This window comes from Akebia trifoliata, chromosome 5, assembly GCF_017979445.1.
Source record: "Akebia trifoliata isolate Shusen 1 chromosome 5, ASM1797944v1, whole genome shotgun sequence".
Classification (NCBI taxonomy): Eukaryota; Viridiplantae; Streptophyta; class Magnoliopsida; order Ranunculales; family Lardizabalaceae; genus Akebia; species Akebia trifoliata.
Window position 1 is genome coordinate 35808614 of NC_141379.1, and position 18696 is coordinate 35827309.

Genomic DNA, 18696 nt, shown 5'->3' on the forward strand with positions numbered 1-18696 from the left:
TAAAGCATCTATACAATCTTTTTAGGTGCATCAGTAAAATTGCTTCTAGATATCAATACAATTATCTTCGGTGTTAGCCGTTCGTTGGATGGAGAACGTTCTCACTTGTCGTTTGAGGTGGTGCTTTTCTGTACCAACTAACACGCTTCCATTTTGGTAGTTTCGTGTACGAATCGGGGGTTGTTTAGATATTTGTTAAGTGAGGAAAGTCAATAAGAAAACAGGAGCATACCCTTTCAAGCTTTGGTTAATATTATAGATATCCCTGAGTTTTCAAACTGATGACATGCCCCCTCCTTAATTATTTTAAAACCAATTCAATCTGCCTCCTCCGTCTTGTAGAAATCCTTGACTTTTTTTTTTACCAAAAACTCTCAATCCACTACTTTTCAAAAAAAAAAAATCACAACGTTTTCCCAAGATTGGAAGATTGAAGAAGATAAATCTTGATGTTGAAGAAGATAAATCTTTTTAAGTTTGAAGATAAATCTTTGGGAGAGGTTGAAGATGAGGGCGTATAAGTCATTACAATTAGTCTCTCAAAGAACGCATAGTAAAAGGCATATCTCTAATATTAGTAAAAGTGAAGGGGGGGTAAATAGAAAGACAAGGCAGGCCGGGGGGTTGGTAGGTAAGGGAACCTCGAGTGAAGAGAAGAGAAGAAAAGAAAAGTATTTTCGTTGTTAGGTGGTGAAGGATGGGATTGGAAAGCTCAAAGAAAGGACAGCTGAACTCATTTTTCGTATTAGTTATACAAGTAAATAAAGAAAAAGTCTCGACCAAAAAAATAAAAATAAAGAAAAAGTCCGCGTGTTCCCACGACCCCTCGCACGCTCTCACCTCACCTACCTACCTCTCTCTCTCTCTCTCTCGTTGGTCGTCTCCATCTCTCTCCAAACAACACGTTTTGTTTCTTATATTATATATACTCGTACCTCTGTTCTGCATAATTTCATGCCAGAGATCCTCCCTCCACACGATCTCTGTGCATTCCATCATCCATATTAATAACTCTCTGTGCTAAATTCCTATCCTTATTTTTTTTCGTATCTTACTTATGTTGTGTTTGGTGCTATAATTGGTAGTAGAGTTGTTTAATTTTCAAATTTCAATGGCGCTTAGACTCACAATCCCGACGAGTCTCAGATCCATCACTAGTAGTAGCAGCAGCAGCAGTAGTAGTAGTAGTGGTGGGAGGAGGAGGACGGAAATCAGACCCCCGGTTGGAGGAATAAAGCAGAAATCCAACAACCGCTTACCCAAATCATCTTCTCCTTTGCAGAGGACATATCAGGAGGAGGAAGAAATCATTACTGATTTCTGTCTCGAAAGCACAATTGTCGAGTTAGAACGTCTGTTCAGGAAGGGAGAGGGAAAGCGTTCTAGTCGTCGTCCTCCTCAAAATCCTTCTCCTTCTCCTCCTAGGGACAAGGGGCGTCCCCTTCGTGTGGCCTATCAGGGTGTTCGAGGCTCTTACTGCCAAGAAGCTGCCCTCAAAGCTTTCTCCTCCACCTCCTCCTCTTCCTTCCCCTGCAATCAGATGGAAGACGCCTTTGATGCCCTAGAGGATAACTCCGCTGATCGCGCCATCATACCTGTTGAAAACTCCATTGATGGGACCATTGACCGTAATTTTGATCTATTGCTCCGCCACCACCAAGTTGAGATCGTTGGAGAACTAATCTTACCCGTCAATCATTGCCTCTTGGTTGTTCCGGGGACTCGTAGATCCCAACTTAAACGTATCGTCAGCCATCCTCAGGCCCTCAGCCACTGTGAGACGAAGCTCCACTCCTTGGATCTGGAGGTGGATGAGGTCTCCAGCGCCGCAGAAGCCGCCCAATTCGTATCGGCCAATTGGATCCCTGATACGGCCGTGATTGGGAGCAAAGTTGCTGCCAAGGAGTTTGGATTGCAAGTTCTGGAGCAGAATTTTCAAGATCAGAATGGAAATTTCAATCGGTTTTTACAGTTGGGTTTGAAGAAAATGAAGAAATCATCATCATCATACATGGGTATGGGCGCGGCCTGGAAAACGACTGTAGCCTTCTCTCTGGAGAAAGGGGCTTCAGATCTGTTTCGAGCTCTGTGGGTTTTTGAGAGCAGAAATATAAGAGTGACGAGAGTGGAGCACCGCCCAAACCGTTCCAATCCAGTCCTACTGTTGGAGAAGAAAACTGGGAATCACTTGTACTTGGACTACATATTCATCTTGGACTTGCAATTGGACTTGAACGCTAATGTATCGGAATCGGATCTCATATCTGCACTCTCTGGATTGGAAGAAATCTCGAGTTTCATTCGTATTTTGGGGAGTTATGTGACTTCTCACAACTCATGACACATTAATCATTTTCTGTGCTCTCTCTCTGTACATACAACACATAGAGACATCTCAAATGAATCGAATCGATTCCTTTCTTTCATTCTAAAAGATACATAATACCACACATGATGAATGTAAATTGCACAACCATTTCCTGGTTTCAATCATATCAATGCATACCAATAAAATTTGTATTTAATCAATGTCAGGTTTTCAATGTGACAAAATCACAAACAATAATAGCTGATTTCCCTTTACGATCCTAATCATATTGTAATTTAGATTTGTTGTAGTATGTAGATTATTACCACTCTTATGATTATCATAAGGTTTATATCTTTGCATCATTTACTTCTTTTTTTAAATTCTATTACGTTTCTCAAATCTTTTATCTAGTTCTATTTTGTTACCAAATCTTTAACCATAATTAAATAGAAAACAGCACCCCTATAAGGAGCAAAATCGCCAACATATAAAGAAAAACAACACAAAAAAGTATTTTAGTTAGAATAGTTACATGAGAACCACTTACAAAGACCATCCCTTCCAAATTCAAATTCTTGGCCCTCTCAAACTATTTTGTGATTGGAATGTATACCCCAAAGCAACAGGCAAGCACCAGTAATGAATAAGACTAGTAATCTTGCTTATTGGGGCATTCTGAAGCCCTGTGCCCAGACCGTCCACAGTTGAAACATGAACCTCCAAAGGCACTGCAATATGCAATTAGCCGTCCGATCAGCACTCATTTAAAAGTAAAAATAAAAAATACATATAGTCCACTTTTAGAATAATAAAAAGGAGTGTTCAGTGACCTGAAATTCTCTCTTTAAAGTCTTTATCGGGTTTTATAATCAGTTTGTTAGATACAGAAAATTTTTTATTAGAGAATAATAAGACCAGCTATACTTCATCCATAAACGCAATTTTATATGTAGTGTGGCAGAGATGAGGAGGATACGAGTAATTGAGTGGATGGACTCATTTATCATCATTAAAGTCTTACCCCAAAAAATTAGGATTCGGATAGTCCCACCATTCCATTACATCTAAAACCATATATATGAGAATATAGACAAGACTAAGATAATAAAATTAGAAATAAATGCATTGTGAAAAGATAGAAGTAACCTAATGAGTGATAAGACTTTGAGACAGTTCTGTCACAAGCAAAAAAGATAAATAACAGAAATAATAGTAGGAAAATGCAAGCCAAAGGTTCTACAAAGTAAGAGGAAGGTAAAAAAAGAAGTGAACTAAGATAGTGAGGGCAGATATGAATAAGCTTGAAACAGAAGACACGGACTTAAGACAAAATTGAATATAAAAGCAGGATTCCTTCAGCTGAGACAAGGTTTTGATGATGATGGTAATAGATAGATAATGAACGGATGGATAAAAAGACAAAAAGAAAAGTACCCTTTCCCCATTTTAAGTTCTTTTATAATTGAATATAAAAGTTTTTTTTTTAAAATAACATAAGGATGTCCCAACGATTGCATACCCCAACCGCACGCAAGTTTCCCAACGTGCAATATGGTCAATCAGGGGGGCCATCCAGTTTCAAACACATGACCAGAGGGAGCAAACCTATCACGAGTTTTACCAGTGAGCCCTGCAGGTAAAAAGTCATACTTTAAAAATGTAGATTTCTTGAGCGTGTAAACAAGATAGAGGAATACCTCTCCCTATTCCTAAAAGATGATGGTCGGTTTGACCTTCTACCACCAATTAACCAATCATCCCCACTGCTTCTGGAGTTTCGAGACCAACTGTTGTCAGTTTTGTAACTTCGTCCACCACGCCGGAAACCATCCTCAGCATCAGAATCTCGGCCACCACGAGAACCCCTGAAGCCTCCACGTTCCCTGGAACCACCTCGGAAACCCCGTTCCCTATTAGAAAACCTGCCGTAGTTGTCACCTGGAGGTCCATCATCTTGCAACGCCGGCAACTGCAAATCATAAATTTACAATACATGCAATCCAGTTACTGTAATTCTATTGGAATTCCACTTAATGACATAATAATTTGCCAAGAACCAATCTGCATTAGCTAAGATGGTCCAATAATCTAATTAGATAGACTACTCCAGAAATTTCATGTTTTTCATGCAATGGAGAGAGCGAGCGGACCAACCTTGGTGATCTTGGATATAGTGTTTCCCAAGGGTGTCTGCTTGTTCAGTAGCTCTTTGGCAATCTCCTCCGGCAAATCAAAAATTGCCCCTTGGACCTGAAATTATAACATTCATGACTGCTTATTCACAGATGGACATATCCAACAAGTAACATTGACATCAGGAACTGTTTCATCGTGAGGTCAATAAAGGAAATAGAAACTATACAATAAATTATAAAAGATGACAAGGGAGAAAAAACAAAAAAGAAATCTTACAAGATTTTATCAACTATCAACTACAAAAGTTAAGTAACAAGCGAAAGATTTCTATCTAAGCCAGATGACAACGTCCAGTGAATGAGTAATATGGGAAAAACAGCCAGATACAGATAAAAAGGATTGTTTTATTTGAAATATAGAGTAGATAAAGAGTAGACATAAATGACAGGATATACCATGATGATGTCAAGACTTAATCTGGAAAAAATCTTCCTCATGGAACTAAGTATGAATTCCCAGAAAAGATCTCTGGGATTACTTTACTCTGATCTTAAAAATGGAGTTCATCTCCATTTTTCTCAATCTCTTTAAGTACATCTGGAAAAAATCTTCCTCATGGAACAAAGTATGAATTCCCAGAAAAGATCTCTGGGATTACTTTACTCTGATCTTCAAAATGGAGTTCATCTCCCTTTGTGTGGCTCTTCCTCACGCCATGTGAGGTTGAGATGTCGTTTCTCACTCAAACCCATTTTTCTCAATCTCTTTAAGTACATTGAAAGATTAACACACCACCCCTCTCCATAACAACCACAAAATTGCAGATAAGGAGGTAACAAAACTTCCTTATGTACGACAGAAGAAACCTGGGTTATGTTAGTTTCACCCCCATCCCCACTATTTGCAGAAATCAATGATTTAAGGAAAAGATTGTGAAGATTGAAGATAGCTTCAACAATGCGACAGTCTCTGTGATGAACCAAGCTGTAGGAACAAAGTGTAGGATTTTCATCATGATGTTGTTGTAGAGTATTTTTTCCTTTCTTTTACTCCAACCATCACAGAGGAAACAACTCAAGATGAGCTCCCCAAATGTTTCATAGTTTTCTATCATATAATGTGCATCTCAAGAGAGAACCCACAATTGCTTCAGAAAATACTGATGCTTCTGATCTTTTAGTGCATATCTCAAAATTGAACAAATTTCCAATTTTGCTCTATTTTATTTTATTCTGTACCTTTTAATGATTTTCTAAAACTATAAATCCCATACCATACTAAAAAAATTCTAAATTAGTTGATTAAAATCTTAGTTTTGAAAGTCATTCTTTTGAGTAAAATATTGTAATGAATTAGTTGATTAAAATGCTCTCTTAACTTCAATTAATATTTTTGTTTGGGGTATTTGGAAAGAATGTAATAGACGTGTCTTTGAAGGGAAGGGACTGCCCTTCCAAGACATTGTAATCTCTATCCTCGCCTTTTTGTTCTTTTGGGGTAAAATGTTCAAGGTTTTTAGGGTTCTTCTTTGAAGACTTCATTGTAAGATGGGACAAAGTAAATAATTTGGTGGTTTTGTAACTCCTTTTAGGGTGTGGTTTTTCATTATTTTTTGGGTTGGTCACCTCAACCACCCTTGCTTGTATTCAATAAATTTCTTCACTCATCAAAAAAAAATAATAATAATAATAATAATATTTGCGTTTTTAAGTTAAATGCATTTTGTGAATAAGAATAGACTTGTATCAATGTCTGACAAAATTATACAAACAAAAAATATAACATGATTTATGTTAGACAAACAACATGAAAGCTAATCCAGCTCGAGGGTTACCGCTACAAGATCAAGGAAAAATTAACTCCATCCGAACATGTATTTATTGATTTTTATTTTTATTTTTGTTGAGGCCAAACAGATCCTTTGGCTATACTACCAAGATGAAGCAAATATTTAGATATAGAACCAATAAGGAGTGGAGAGTGGATATGTCATCTGCACAACAAATACTTGATATGGATATGAAACATTTTGAGCATCTAAGAAGTGCCAATTAGCTATTTGTGATTAGTACCATCCCCCAATGGGAGTGTATTTTTTTTCCTTTCTTTTTTTATCTCCTTGTTGTATTTTGCCTTGTATCTGGGGGCTAACTCAGCCTCCTCTTCTCGTTTTCTTCATTTATATAATTTATATTTTTCAAAAAAAATCGCACAAACGATCCCATCTAAAGACAAAGTCCTTGAAGGAAACACCAAAGAACTCCTTAAGCTTCACCCAAATAAACAAAAACCCAAGAACTTCCAGAAACAGTTTGCTCATTGCTTTCCTAAGCATGGAATATCTTGTTATTCCTCTCTTTCCAAATCCCCCAAACCGTTGGGAGCACCATATAATAGTATCAAAATCTGGGACAGTGTGATTGAGAGACTGGAAAAAAGATTGAGTAGGTGGAAGGCAAATTATCTATCGAAAGGAGGGAAGGTGACGTTGATCAAAAGTACTTTAACGAGTATCCCGGTTTATGTCCTATCTTTGTTCACGTTACCGAGGTCTGTCGAAATCAGAATGGAAAGACTTATGAAGGATTTTTTGTGGAATGATAGGAGAAATAGGAGAAAGTACCATTTGGTCAGATGGAAAGTGATTTGCATGCCTAAGAAGAATGGGGGGCTGGGCATTAGGGGGTTTAGATTAGCAAATAGAGCTTGTTAGGAAAGTGGCTTTGGAGATTCTGCGAAGAAAGGAATAGTTTGTGGAGGAAGGTTATAAGGGCAAAGTATGGGGAAAGGGGGTTAGGGTGGTATAGTGGCGAGGCGAAAGATCCTTATGGGTGTAGTGTTTGGAGAGGGGTTCTTAGAGGGAGGGAGGATTTTGAGAAGGGATTAGATTCAGAGCAGGGTTGGGGGATAGAATTAGATTCTGGGAGGATAGTTGGTGCGGCACATCGCCTCTGGCAGTCCAATTTCCGTCTCTGTACACTTGTTCTATTAATAAGAATCGCTCTATTCAGCAGTGTTTGGTTGGCAATGACTCTGGTCCTATTTGGGATTTGGGGTTCAGGAGAAATTTTAATGATTGGGATCTAACTGAGGTGACATCTTTCCTTGATCTTATGCATACGGTTCAACTCAACGACAGTGAACAGGATAAGTAGGAATGGGTAAGAGATAAGGATTCAAGGTTCTCTGTTAGGTCTTTCTATAAATGGCTAACCTCCTGCGCAGAGAGTTCCCTAGCGGGATCTATTAGTTGGTCAAGGTTAGTTCCCTCTAAAGTATCTTTTTTTGTTTGGTTGGTTAATCTGGGTAGGATCCTTACGTTGGATAATTTGATTGTGAGGGGTTGGATCATTCCCAATTGTTGCCCTCTTTGTATGAATGATGGGGAATCTGTCAATCATATGTTGATCCATTGTTCATTTTCTTATAATATTTGGTCGAAATTCCTTGGTCTCTTCGGTTTTAATTGGGTCCCTCCTCGTAAGTTCTCCTCGTTATTAGTAGAATGGACTAGTAACGTTTTCCACACCAGAAAAAGGATCCTTTGGGCTATGCTTCCCTCGGCTATCGCTTGGGGGATCTGGAACGAAAGAAACAACAGAGTGTTCAATAATAAGAGTGACAGCTCTCATGCAGGTTTTTCGGAGATCTTAGGTTTGTTATATCTTTGGTCAAAGCAGAATATAGAGTTCGCGGGGACTACATTTGATGATTTTGTGTTTAGATGGCACTCATTTTGTAATTACTAATGTTGTTTTTCTTTTCTTTGTTGTTCTTATTTGAGGCTTTCTCGGCCTCTTTGTTTCTTGTACTCCCTTTCTGATCAACATATTATACTTTTCAAAAAAAAAAAAGACGTGTGGAGAGTTGTTCCCACGTCCTAGGTTCAAACCCCCTTGAACCCATATTTCTTATGATAACCAGTAACCTTATTACCTGTCACTAACCACTAATCAAGTATTTACCTATCCAAAAAAAAAAAAATTGAGCATCTGGTACCATAGCCATGTTGGTATCAAAAAGCGAAAATGAAGTGAAGAACTGTTAGGTTTCATCAAGGTTTGAAAATCTAAGACAACTACTCTCATCCTTCATTTGTAGCAGGATATGGATCTAATATAGTTTGTTGGACTTCCAAAATTTTTAGGGCCTGTAGGCGTCCCTTGGCTGTAAACTAGCTCCCATGTGCATGTAAGACGTAATGGTTTAGGTATTTATCAACTGTCTTCAAGGTGCCAATGTTTTTCCTTTTTTTTTTTTTTTGTTTTTTTTGTTTATTTTTTCAATTTCAAGGCACCAATGATGTAGTTGATTCTCCAGCCAAATTTGGTATATTGGAAATTTCCTTCTGTAACACCCCCCCCCCCCAACTCCCTCTACATGTGTTTAATATTTTATTTGGAATCAATCATATATCATTTTGGGAAGGAACAATAGTATTTCATTGCTACAAATATGGACTACTGAAAAGAATAAGACATGTACTTGGATATTTCCTTTCAACTTCTCAATGTTGTATTATGTATTATTTATTTGATATTTGATACGAATAGTTGAAGTGGATTCTCCTAAGAGAAGATGGATTATGGGAGTGGGTATATATCTATAAACACATACCCTTTCTTTTTTTTGATAAATATAAACACATACCCTTTCATCTGCAATCAAGTAAATTTTCCCAACTTCATCAGCAGCAGCAGGGTAAACGTCAGATAGAAAACCAGTGACAGATCTGGCAGAGAGGAACCCTCTGGAATAACTTGGATCCCGAGTTAATTGCAATGTTACCAATCCCTGCATTGCAATGGAACAGTTTAACATTAGGGTTCAAACTCTTTGTAATGATTTCATACCAACATTATAAAAATCAAACAGAAAGCTATGAAGGTAGATCCAATGTTGTTAAATAGCATATGCGACCATGTGCCACCAGCACATGCTGTTCGCATATGCATTTCGCATGTCGCATATGCGATGGCATATGCTGCAAGGGGGGGGGGGGGGAGGAAAAAATGCATAAAATGTTTAAATCTTGATTCTTGAGTAGTTTTCTTTTTTCTTTTTTTTTCTTTTGAGTCTGGAGAGTGAATTAAGTCGAGACTTGAACTTTGAGAGTAATAATGTAGAGTAGAGATTAGAGAATATTTATAATTATTTAAGAATGTATTAGAAAATGTAACGAGATTTAATAGTTGGAGGCTTTGTGAGAGTAAGAAAGAGATTAGAAGGTAGAAGAGATGTTGTAAAAGGAGTATGGGGGTAGAAATCGGATATTTATAGGAGAAAAATGAGTTTATGCTAAAAAAAGAAGAAAATATGTGTCCAAACAGTATGCCATCGCATACAAAAGTCTGGCCTCGCATATTGTGCAGATAGCATACGTTTATGTATGTGATGGTAGCATATGTGAAATACAGTTTGGAAATGGCATATGCATTCGCATTTGACAACACTGGGTAGATCATGAAACTTCAAGGGCATTCACAATTAACAGATAAGCTGAAGAATTCAACTGAAGAAACAAACCTCAGAAATACAGCATGAGCAAGCATCCAATCAATATAGTGAGAACTCCACACAGTTGTATACTAATTCTGGAGTAAAAATTTACTTAAACTAGCTTATCAGGCCATTTTATGCACATGCCATTTTTTTATTTTTTATGACAGGTTCTGGACCTGTAAGCCCAACTTGTAGGGGCGAGGCAACTGGCCTCTCAGAGCACCTTATCTCGCCCAAATCCCCCAGGTACATGCAATATCCCACCAACCACACATATTGGGCAAGACATAAAAAATTCCCTATGGATGGCAAACAAGGGGGCTTGAACTCAAGACCTCTCCCTTTTTGGAGGGATGCCTTAGCCACTGTGCCCAACGCTCGTTGGTTGTTTCTCCACATGCCATTAAATAGTTAAAAGTTAATGTATTGGGCCTAGGAAGATTATTAACTTTTCAAAAATATTTTCAATGGGCTAAAGAAAATATTTCCTTCCATATTAGTTTGTGAAAAAGTCGGTGCCAATGTACACTAATGTTTTAGTCTAAGAACCATCTCTTGGAAGCAATTCTGTCAAAAGGAATGAGCCTATTATGGAAACTTCTTTTTTTTTTAAAGAATTTTGATAAGTTTCCATTTAATAATAACCAAATTACAAAGTTGGTTAAGAAACTTTTCTAGGACGAGAACAAATTAACCATGCAATGAGACACATGCCACTGCTTCAAATTCATTAGAGCCATGTCATAACTGAATGGATCTTTTCTCAGTATATTGTTAACTAAGACAATCACATTTTGACAACTCTGAGTAGATGGATTATATAACACAGAACATTTCGAGTTTCAACTGAAATTCACGAAAAAAGTGGTAAAAAAAATCAAGGGTTTCTGATTGGGAAAAAAAATGTGGATTCCATTGTTCATCAATTTACCTGCTCATGATTAATGAGAGAACGAGATGAAGGGGGTTGGGAGAAACCACTCAAGTGGGCCAGAGCAGCAGCAAGAGAAGCCGTTCCTTGTTCTTCAATCAATTGTTGTGCAGTTGGAAGGAAGAATTCTATAGATTCTGGGTGAACTCCTTTTAGAGTAGCAACAACTTGGTCAGCAGAAGATTGTAAAACATCTTCTATTGCTGGTGGGCTAATAAACTCGAACTTGCATCCCACGTCATGCTCAAGAGATCTGACAGTTCTTCTTTGGCTACTAGTGAACATTAGAATGGCATTGCCCGCTTTCCCTGCACGCCCTGTGCGGCCAGAACGATGCACAAAAGTCTCTGGATCATTAGGTAGTTCATAGTGGATAATCTGCAAAGAGAAGAAAGGGGGCCACAATTAATATATAAACAGTTCATCTACATTGAATATTCTAGATGACAACAAGAGCCAAACTCCATCGATCTGAATTGAACAAAACTCTTGATCAAATATTCTAAGTAAAATATAGACCTAAAACATTCAAATAAATAATATCCAAAGGTCAGTCTTACAGATTATTTAGTAAATCTAGTCAAGTAAGCCATCCCAGTTAGCATTTCAATTTTCAAATGCCTAGCATTAATTAACAATCTCATGATTTACCCATTTCAACAACAACCTTCCCATCTTTTTCTTTTCTCTTCTTTTTTGTTTTGTTTTTGTTTTGTTTTGTTTGGGGGGTGGGGGATTTGCACTTCCTGATGATCACTGGCAAAGTGAAGACTCCTACCAGTTACATTTCTAAAATACACTACATGCACCAAATAATTGTTTGTAGTGAAACAAGTTACTATCGTAAACCTACCCAAGTATGCCAACATAGATAGCATTTCACAACAGCTAGCATTAAAATTAAAGATCATGTATTTCAAGCATTCTTCCCATCAATTTTTCCCCAGATTGGATCTTCCTGAAGTTTTTTTCTAGCAAAATGATGACAGAGGTCAAGAAGGGCTACTAGTTTATAGTTCTAAATATATACTCCATATTTTTTTTTATCAAAAAAAAAAAAAATAGTCCTTAAAAAAGAAGGGAAAAAAAAAAGTGAAAATTGTCATTGCCACTTCCAGAAATAGACTAACACATTATTTGACTTGGTAAGTGCACCAAAAGCAATATTCTTGATTTCCATCTCTAAGGGCACCCCCAGTTCTTCAGAACATGCAAGTAAACAAGTATCCTAATTTTTTTTTTTGATAAGTAAGCATAAGATCCAGAAGGCTCTGTTGGTGATCATAAACCCTTGCTAGACATATGACCAGTGAAGCAAAAAAGTTACACGATGAATGCATCTACAGCATAAGCTATTAAACACGTAACTAGATTCTCCCTTGCTGATGCTTTTCACATTTGGAAAAGTTTCAATCAAGAAATAGAGATATTAAATTAATAATGGCAATCAAAGTATATCAATCTTACCAAATCAACATTAGGGATATCAAGTCCACGAGCTGCAACATCTGTGGCAACAAGCACAGTGAACTTTCCCTGCCGAAAACTATTCAATGTTCTCTCACGCTGATGTTGAGATATATCACCATGTAGTGCCTCAGAAGCAATACTGTTACTTAAAGCCATAGACACTTCGTCAGCATCCCGTTTTGTTTGTGTGAAAACGATGGTCTTCCCACCCTTTGCATAGACCTGAAAATCATGACAGAAAAAGATACTAACTGAGAATTTCTACTCAGACAGTCCTCTTAAAAATTATTTCAGAAGTCAATTTTGACTGAAAAATCTATTGGAACATAAATTTCTGGAAAGACTAGAATTAGAAGAAAAAAACTATTTATAAAAATAAAAAAAATAAAAGCTATTTAATATATTTATAAGGAACTCCAACTCATCTGAGAAATTGTTTTAAAAAAGTTATAAATGGAGCTCAGAAATGAAGTGATACAAAAGGGAAGCAATTCAAGCAAATTGAGGGAAACTGCTCAAATGATATTGATTTCAAGGAACAACTGTTGGAAACAAGTTAAGGCAAACCACAGCTTGTTCGTAGCCAAGAAACGCTATAAGAAAGGTGGCACATCAGTCTATGATTATACTATTTAACATGAATAAAGAAAGTCAAAAGGGTCCATCCATAGATACCGTGATAAGATCACTAAGAATGGTGCGCTTTGAGCTCGCAGTTGTTGGTATTGCATACAGCCTGATCCCTTCTGCAAGCTTTTCATCTTGATCACCAACCTATAGGACAAAGAAATAGCATGAACAGAATTCAAGAATTATTTTAAACACTTGATTACTGGAGGTCTTTTTCTATTATTTCTTTTTGCCACAATGGCCCCTTAGCTTAGTCCAAAAGCAGGAGACAGAATCAAATGCTTGGGTTCTGTTCCCTCAAATAATGATGGATAGTAATCTGGTTACAAAATGTATCATGATGACTTTCAAAATGCTTACTACCCTTATGGAAATAAATATAAACAAAAGAATTTCAATGCAAGGGGGAAAAGATCAATTTAAACAACTAAATCAACACTCGTAATCACATGAACCAAAGAAACATGGAGGTGCTAAAATAAAACATTACCAAATCAATTGTCAAAGGATTATCCAAGTATTTCCTTGCCAACTTCTTCACCCAACCAGGCATCGTTGCAGAGAAAAGCATGCTTTGTCGCTTGGGTGGAAGTTTTTCTAATATTACTTCAACATCTTCCTCAAATCCAACAGCAAGCATCTGATCGGCCTCGTCCAGGACCAAAAACTGAACTTCACCCAACTTGAGGCTGTTACTGTTAACCAAATCGATGATACGCCCAGGAGTACCCACCACCACATCAACTCCACGGGAGAGTGCATTTTGCTGAGTATTATAAGATACTCCTCCATAAACACAGACAGAGCTCAAATAAGGTGCCGACTCCTTGATTTCCTTCTCTACTTGCCTAGCCAACTCCCTAGTGGGTGCTAGGACCAAAACTCTAGGAAGACGACCTGAACGCCTACAAACGAAAGAAATAGAATAATTGAATTCTTTTTTCTTTTTTTTTGAAAGGCAGACATATAAAATGGAATGGTAACTTGTTTTGCACAACAGGAATGGTACCTTGAAAGACTTATCCCCTCATCGTCCTCAGTAACACGTTTAATAATTGGGATTCCAAAGGCCAAAGTCTTCCCTGTCCCAGTCTTCGCACGGGCAATGATATCTCGACCTTCCAAGGCAGGGAGTAACACGGCTCTCTAAAGCATAAAAAGTCAATTAAATAAATAACCAAAGTACATTCAAAACATAGTCTGTAAAATGTAAAAGTTATTACTAAAGACAAGACAGTTGATCTTTCATCTCTAATCGATAGAACACCGAGCGGTAAACAATTGAACAGTTACACAAGGCATCAGAAACTAGCATAACATGTTTTTGACAGAAAGAACATGAACTGTCTGGAAAAAGTGGAAGGTCTATGGATCAAATGGTTGGGATTCAATATGATTTGCACAGTCCCAGGAAAACTTCTTCTTCAACCCATTGGACAGAGAATCAAGTGGATACAAGACAGCATCTTCGAGCCTCCCTGGAACTAATGCAAGGATTCATCATAGTACGTACTACATTCAATACAACAATACTTAGTCTCTGACTTGCTTTATGAGATGAGCCTCAAATACTGATGTAATTTACATTTCTAACAGAGCTAAAACCAAATAAACAAGTTAATTCAAAACAGAAAAATCAACAAGTTCAATTACAATATGAATAGTATATTATTAGGCAATTGAGCCTGAGAAGTGTATCACATGAAATGCAAAAAGGAGAATCAATAAAACTTATGGTGTACTTCCCACTTCACACCCACCTAGAAAAATGTTATGGAACACTTAAAAGGTAAGTGTCACAATCATATTGAATACTTTAATGTTAAATGCAAATTATGTATCCAAACCACTGATCCTGTGTCCTTTCCATCTTTAGGTAATGTAAAGAAAAATAGAAACCTACTCCCCCCCACCCCCCACCCCCCACCCCCCACCCCCCACCGGAAAAAAAAAAAAAAAATACCTTCTTAATTGCAACCTTCTAAAGCAAATAACTTGCCCTATGATAGTTCTCTCCCTACCAACTCAACTAAGCGACACATACTAATCAAAATTAGCTACAAGTTGAAGAAAATAACTACAAACTAATGAAGATACTGAGTTATTTTCCCTGGAATTTGATTGTGACGAGTTGCAGGGCATGAGATTCTTCTTTTTAATCTGTACAGCGTCTCCACATTTCATTGAAGAGTGGAACTTCCTTCAGCTTCTGTGCTTCTTCTTCTTTTTTTCTTTTTCTTTTTTTAAATTTCCTTCAGATTGTCCTTTAGTTGCATCAATTGTTGGGAGAAAGTATACAGCGTTATAGACATCTACAAGCTCCTTTGGTACGAGTGTTTCTCAAAAGTTACTAATTCGGTGAAACCTTGCTATGTATGAAAAAATGTGTCCTTGACTACTGATATCTTGTGAGGTTTAAAGGTGTTGTACATTCCTTTGTTTTGAAAACAAAAGAGCATTCATTCTATGATCATTCAACTACCAACCAACTGTAGCTTAGAAGGTTTTTCATGACGTGAGTTTAATGAATCAAATGGTAAAATATGGATGGAAGGTGTGAAACAGTGAAAGTATTTTTACAAAAACCTCTCACCTTAGTGGTTGAGAAGACCAAGCCAAGGAGAAAGAAAGGGGGGGGGGGGGGGGGAGGGGGGAGAGGGGTGCTTGCAAAGGTGAATCTGACTGCTACTTCGGACCCTCAAATACTGCCCTTCGGGACATGGAGCCCTAACTCCCACACTACATCCCCATAAAGATCAAGAATACCACTTAAAAATGAACTCCTCAAAGAAAATTCATTTGAATTCTTTAAGCAAATTACGCCAAAGAAAGAGATTTGTTTTCCCGCCATAAGAATATCTTGCAAGGACTTCTCAAAGGCTCTTTTGTTGAATTATTTCCAAATACACCAACATATAGCAAATGGAAACTCACACCAAGATACTTCGTCTAGCATTGAATGCATGGCACTCCCATCTAGAAAATAGGTTGGTCACCAAGGAAGGAAGAGTGCAATGAATGTTGAATAGAGTGAAGAAAAAAAAAATGTGCCCATACCAATGAAGCTACGTGACAATGAAGAAGGTGATTATCACAGATTCACCATTTTCCTTGCATGCATGGCAAAATTTAACCATGATATTACCACAAGCAACGACAAGGTGGTCGATTGTTAGACTTTTATTCAAAGAAGTGCACCAAACGGAATCAATACTTCCAAGGGAACCTTAAGTGCCCAGAAATATATTAAGAGATGGGGATCCAAACTTGGATCTAATGAGGCAAAGTGATCAAAATTCAAATAATAAGAACTCATTGAGAATTCATTAAGAACTGTGGGAAATAATAACAGAGGCTAGAAGATCAATTAGACTAGGAGCTGATTCCATATTTCAGTCATTCAAATTTCTTTTCATGCCTAGATCCAATGACAACTCCTTTTTTCTGGCTAGATTGGAAATTATTAAATAGGTTGATTCTTTTTATTCAAAAAAGAGAAATGGGACTTTTAGATTCAGAATTAGGGACACGGAGTCCTAAAATAAAAAAATTGAAGACAAGTTGATCTTGGTCATACTCAGGTTGTGGGAGATAAGTAATGCATTTAAGACAACTCTTTGAAGGCATAGGTCAATATTGTGAGATCCACCACATAGGATGCAGTTAGGAGAAGGCTAGCAGTGATAGTTTGAAAAGGCACAGATGGTTCGCAAATGGCGGGAGTTTTTTTGGCCACCATGACTAAAACTCGCTCAACCACTTTTAGCCTATTTCCTACTAATAATAATAAAGGTTCTTTCTGTAGTCTCTAGTTACTAACACACTCACTAACCTAGTAATTCTACCCTTCACAGTGAAAGCTAGTCGGAGAATAGCTTCCTTGGAATCCTATTGCTGTATGAAATGGACGGTGCAGCAACAACATGCTCATAAAAATGTTGAAATAGACAATCCATACAAGGTTATGAAGGAAGGTTATACAGAAATTAAAATAAAAAGCAAATGAAGAAACTACGGATAGATAATCTAAATGTCGGTAAGTAAATTACCTGAATGGGGAAAAGATGAGTAATCCCTCGTGTCTCAAGCGATTCCACGAGCTGCTGTGGCAAACCTAAATTGGAGATGGCAAGGTCATCTTCCCCTCCATCTGAACCGTACTGTTGTTGTTGTTCATCTTCTTCTTTAATATCCAGAGACCCTTTTGAGAAACCTCCGAGACCTTTGAAAGCCTCTTCACTCAACACAGAATTAGGTGTCGCAATCGCTGCTGAAGGACTCGACCTATAACTTCTCAGAGGACAAGAAGAAACACCAAATCCGAAGCCTACAAACTGGGGCTTCTCAGACAAACGTAGGGAGAGAGAAGACGAGGCCCTTCTAGAAAGTTCTATAGATGGCATCTGGTAAAGGGAGGATACACCCACAATGGAAGCCATGGTTGCTGTGCTACTTACGAGCAATATTAATTAATGTACGATGTTTTACTTCTTTAACAGAAAACCAAAAAATAATGAGAGTGAGTGTGAGTGTGAGAAAAGATTTTTTCTCCTTTCCTTCCCCTCCTCTCTTCCTTTTTCTTGTTACTTGGATGGAGCAGAGAGACTGAGTGCAGAGATTGAGAGAGAGGCGGGGGAGTTGTGTAGGAGAGGATTTCGATAAGGTCAAGTCCAAAATGTTTGTATGGCCTCACCAACCTCCACGGCTCCGCCTCATACCTCTTTCCCCTATCTAAAATATTTCAGACATACAAATACCACCTCCACTTTTGGGGAATATTTGACATACCCCTACCTTTTCAAACTGATGACACGACCCCTTGACCTCGATCTTCCATTATAGACCAATGAAATTTACTTTAATTACCCTCAACTTCAGCCTTTAGCCAAAAATCTTTTGTACCATTTTAAATAATGATCGGTAAAGATAATTTTATTCTCTCGACAAAGAGCAAATCCTATCCCATCTCATAACGAAATCTTCGAAGAAGACCCCTTTAAATTCCTTATAAAATTTACTCCAATAGAACATGAGCTCCAAAATGGAAAGTACTAATCCTTCCATTTTGAATAATGATCATAATCACAAAATTCTCTGATTTTTTTCAAAAAATTAATAAAATTCTCTAAATTATGGTATATCCAATCAAATTGGTGAATTAAACGACGATTCCTCAATTAATCGTGAACCATGGTAACATTTCAATCCTTCACCTTCATTTTTTTTTCCACGTTCAAACATCAAGAAGAAAATAAGATTTTTAGAAAGATTGAAAATGATGGGTTTTGATAAGAAACCCAAAAACATATTTGTATGATTTGCCGATTTTTTTTATATGAAACTTTTTCAAATTTATTCGTATTAGCCACTTCGACTCCCCACCAAATAATTATCAAATATTAACTTTGTTACTATGAGAATGATGCTTGTGATGAGAGTGCATCCCACGCGCCACATGCCCATTCCCCTCTCCCTCATGCATTGGATAGTTTTGTTAGGCACTCAATATGCTTATATGGATAGTTTAACTTCGCATTAACTCTTTCTTACAAGGGCCAACTCACGCATTAGATTTGCAAGATTACCATATATGCTTATATTTAATCATCCAACTCCCCAAATTAAGCTGAAAATATTCAACCATATCATACTCATCATCGTGTGCATTAAATTCACGCTCTATTAGTGTACTATTTTGTGAACTTTTGATAACTCG

At 37.4% G+C, this 18696-nt stretch overlaps 2 protein-coding genes across 2 annotated transcripts; one reads left to right on the plus strand and one right to left on the minus strand.

Annotated features, from left to right (window-relative positions):
- The first annotated feature begins 1111 nt into the window (after positions 1-1111).
- On the plus strand, positions 1112-2341 carry LOC147402649 (arogenate dehydratase 3, chloroplastic-like). Its single transcript, XM_086444505.1, has one exon. The coding sequence runs from the start codon at positions 1112-1114 to the stop codon at positions 2339-2341; it is 1230 nt and encodes a 409-aa protein (XP_086300631.1).
- Positions 2342-2776: 435 nt separating this feature from the next.
- EMB1138 (DEAD box RNA helicase (RH3)) lies at positions 2777-17683 on the minus strand. Its single transcript, XM_086444380.1, has 10 exons — positions 17030-17683; positions 13990-14126; positions 13471-13885; positions 13026-13124; positions 12348-12572; positions 10881-11258; positions 9098-9241; positions 4466-4561; positions 4009-4280; positions 2777-3039 (listed from the first exon to the last, which is right to left on the minus strand). Exons 1-10 carry the CDS (start codon positions 17417-17419, stop codon positions 2961-2963), a joined length of 2235 nt encoding a protein of 744 aa, XP_086300506.1. The 5' UTR covers positions 17420-17683; the 3' UTR covers positions 2777-2960.
- Between the last annotated feature and the right edge of the window lie 1013 nt (positions 17684-18696).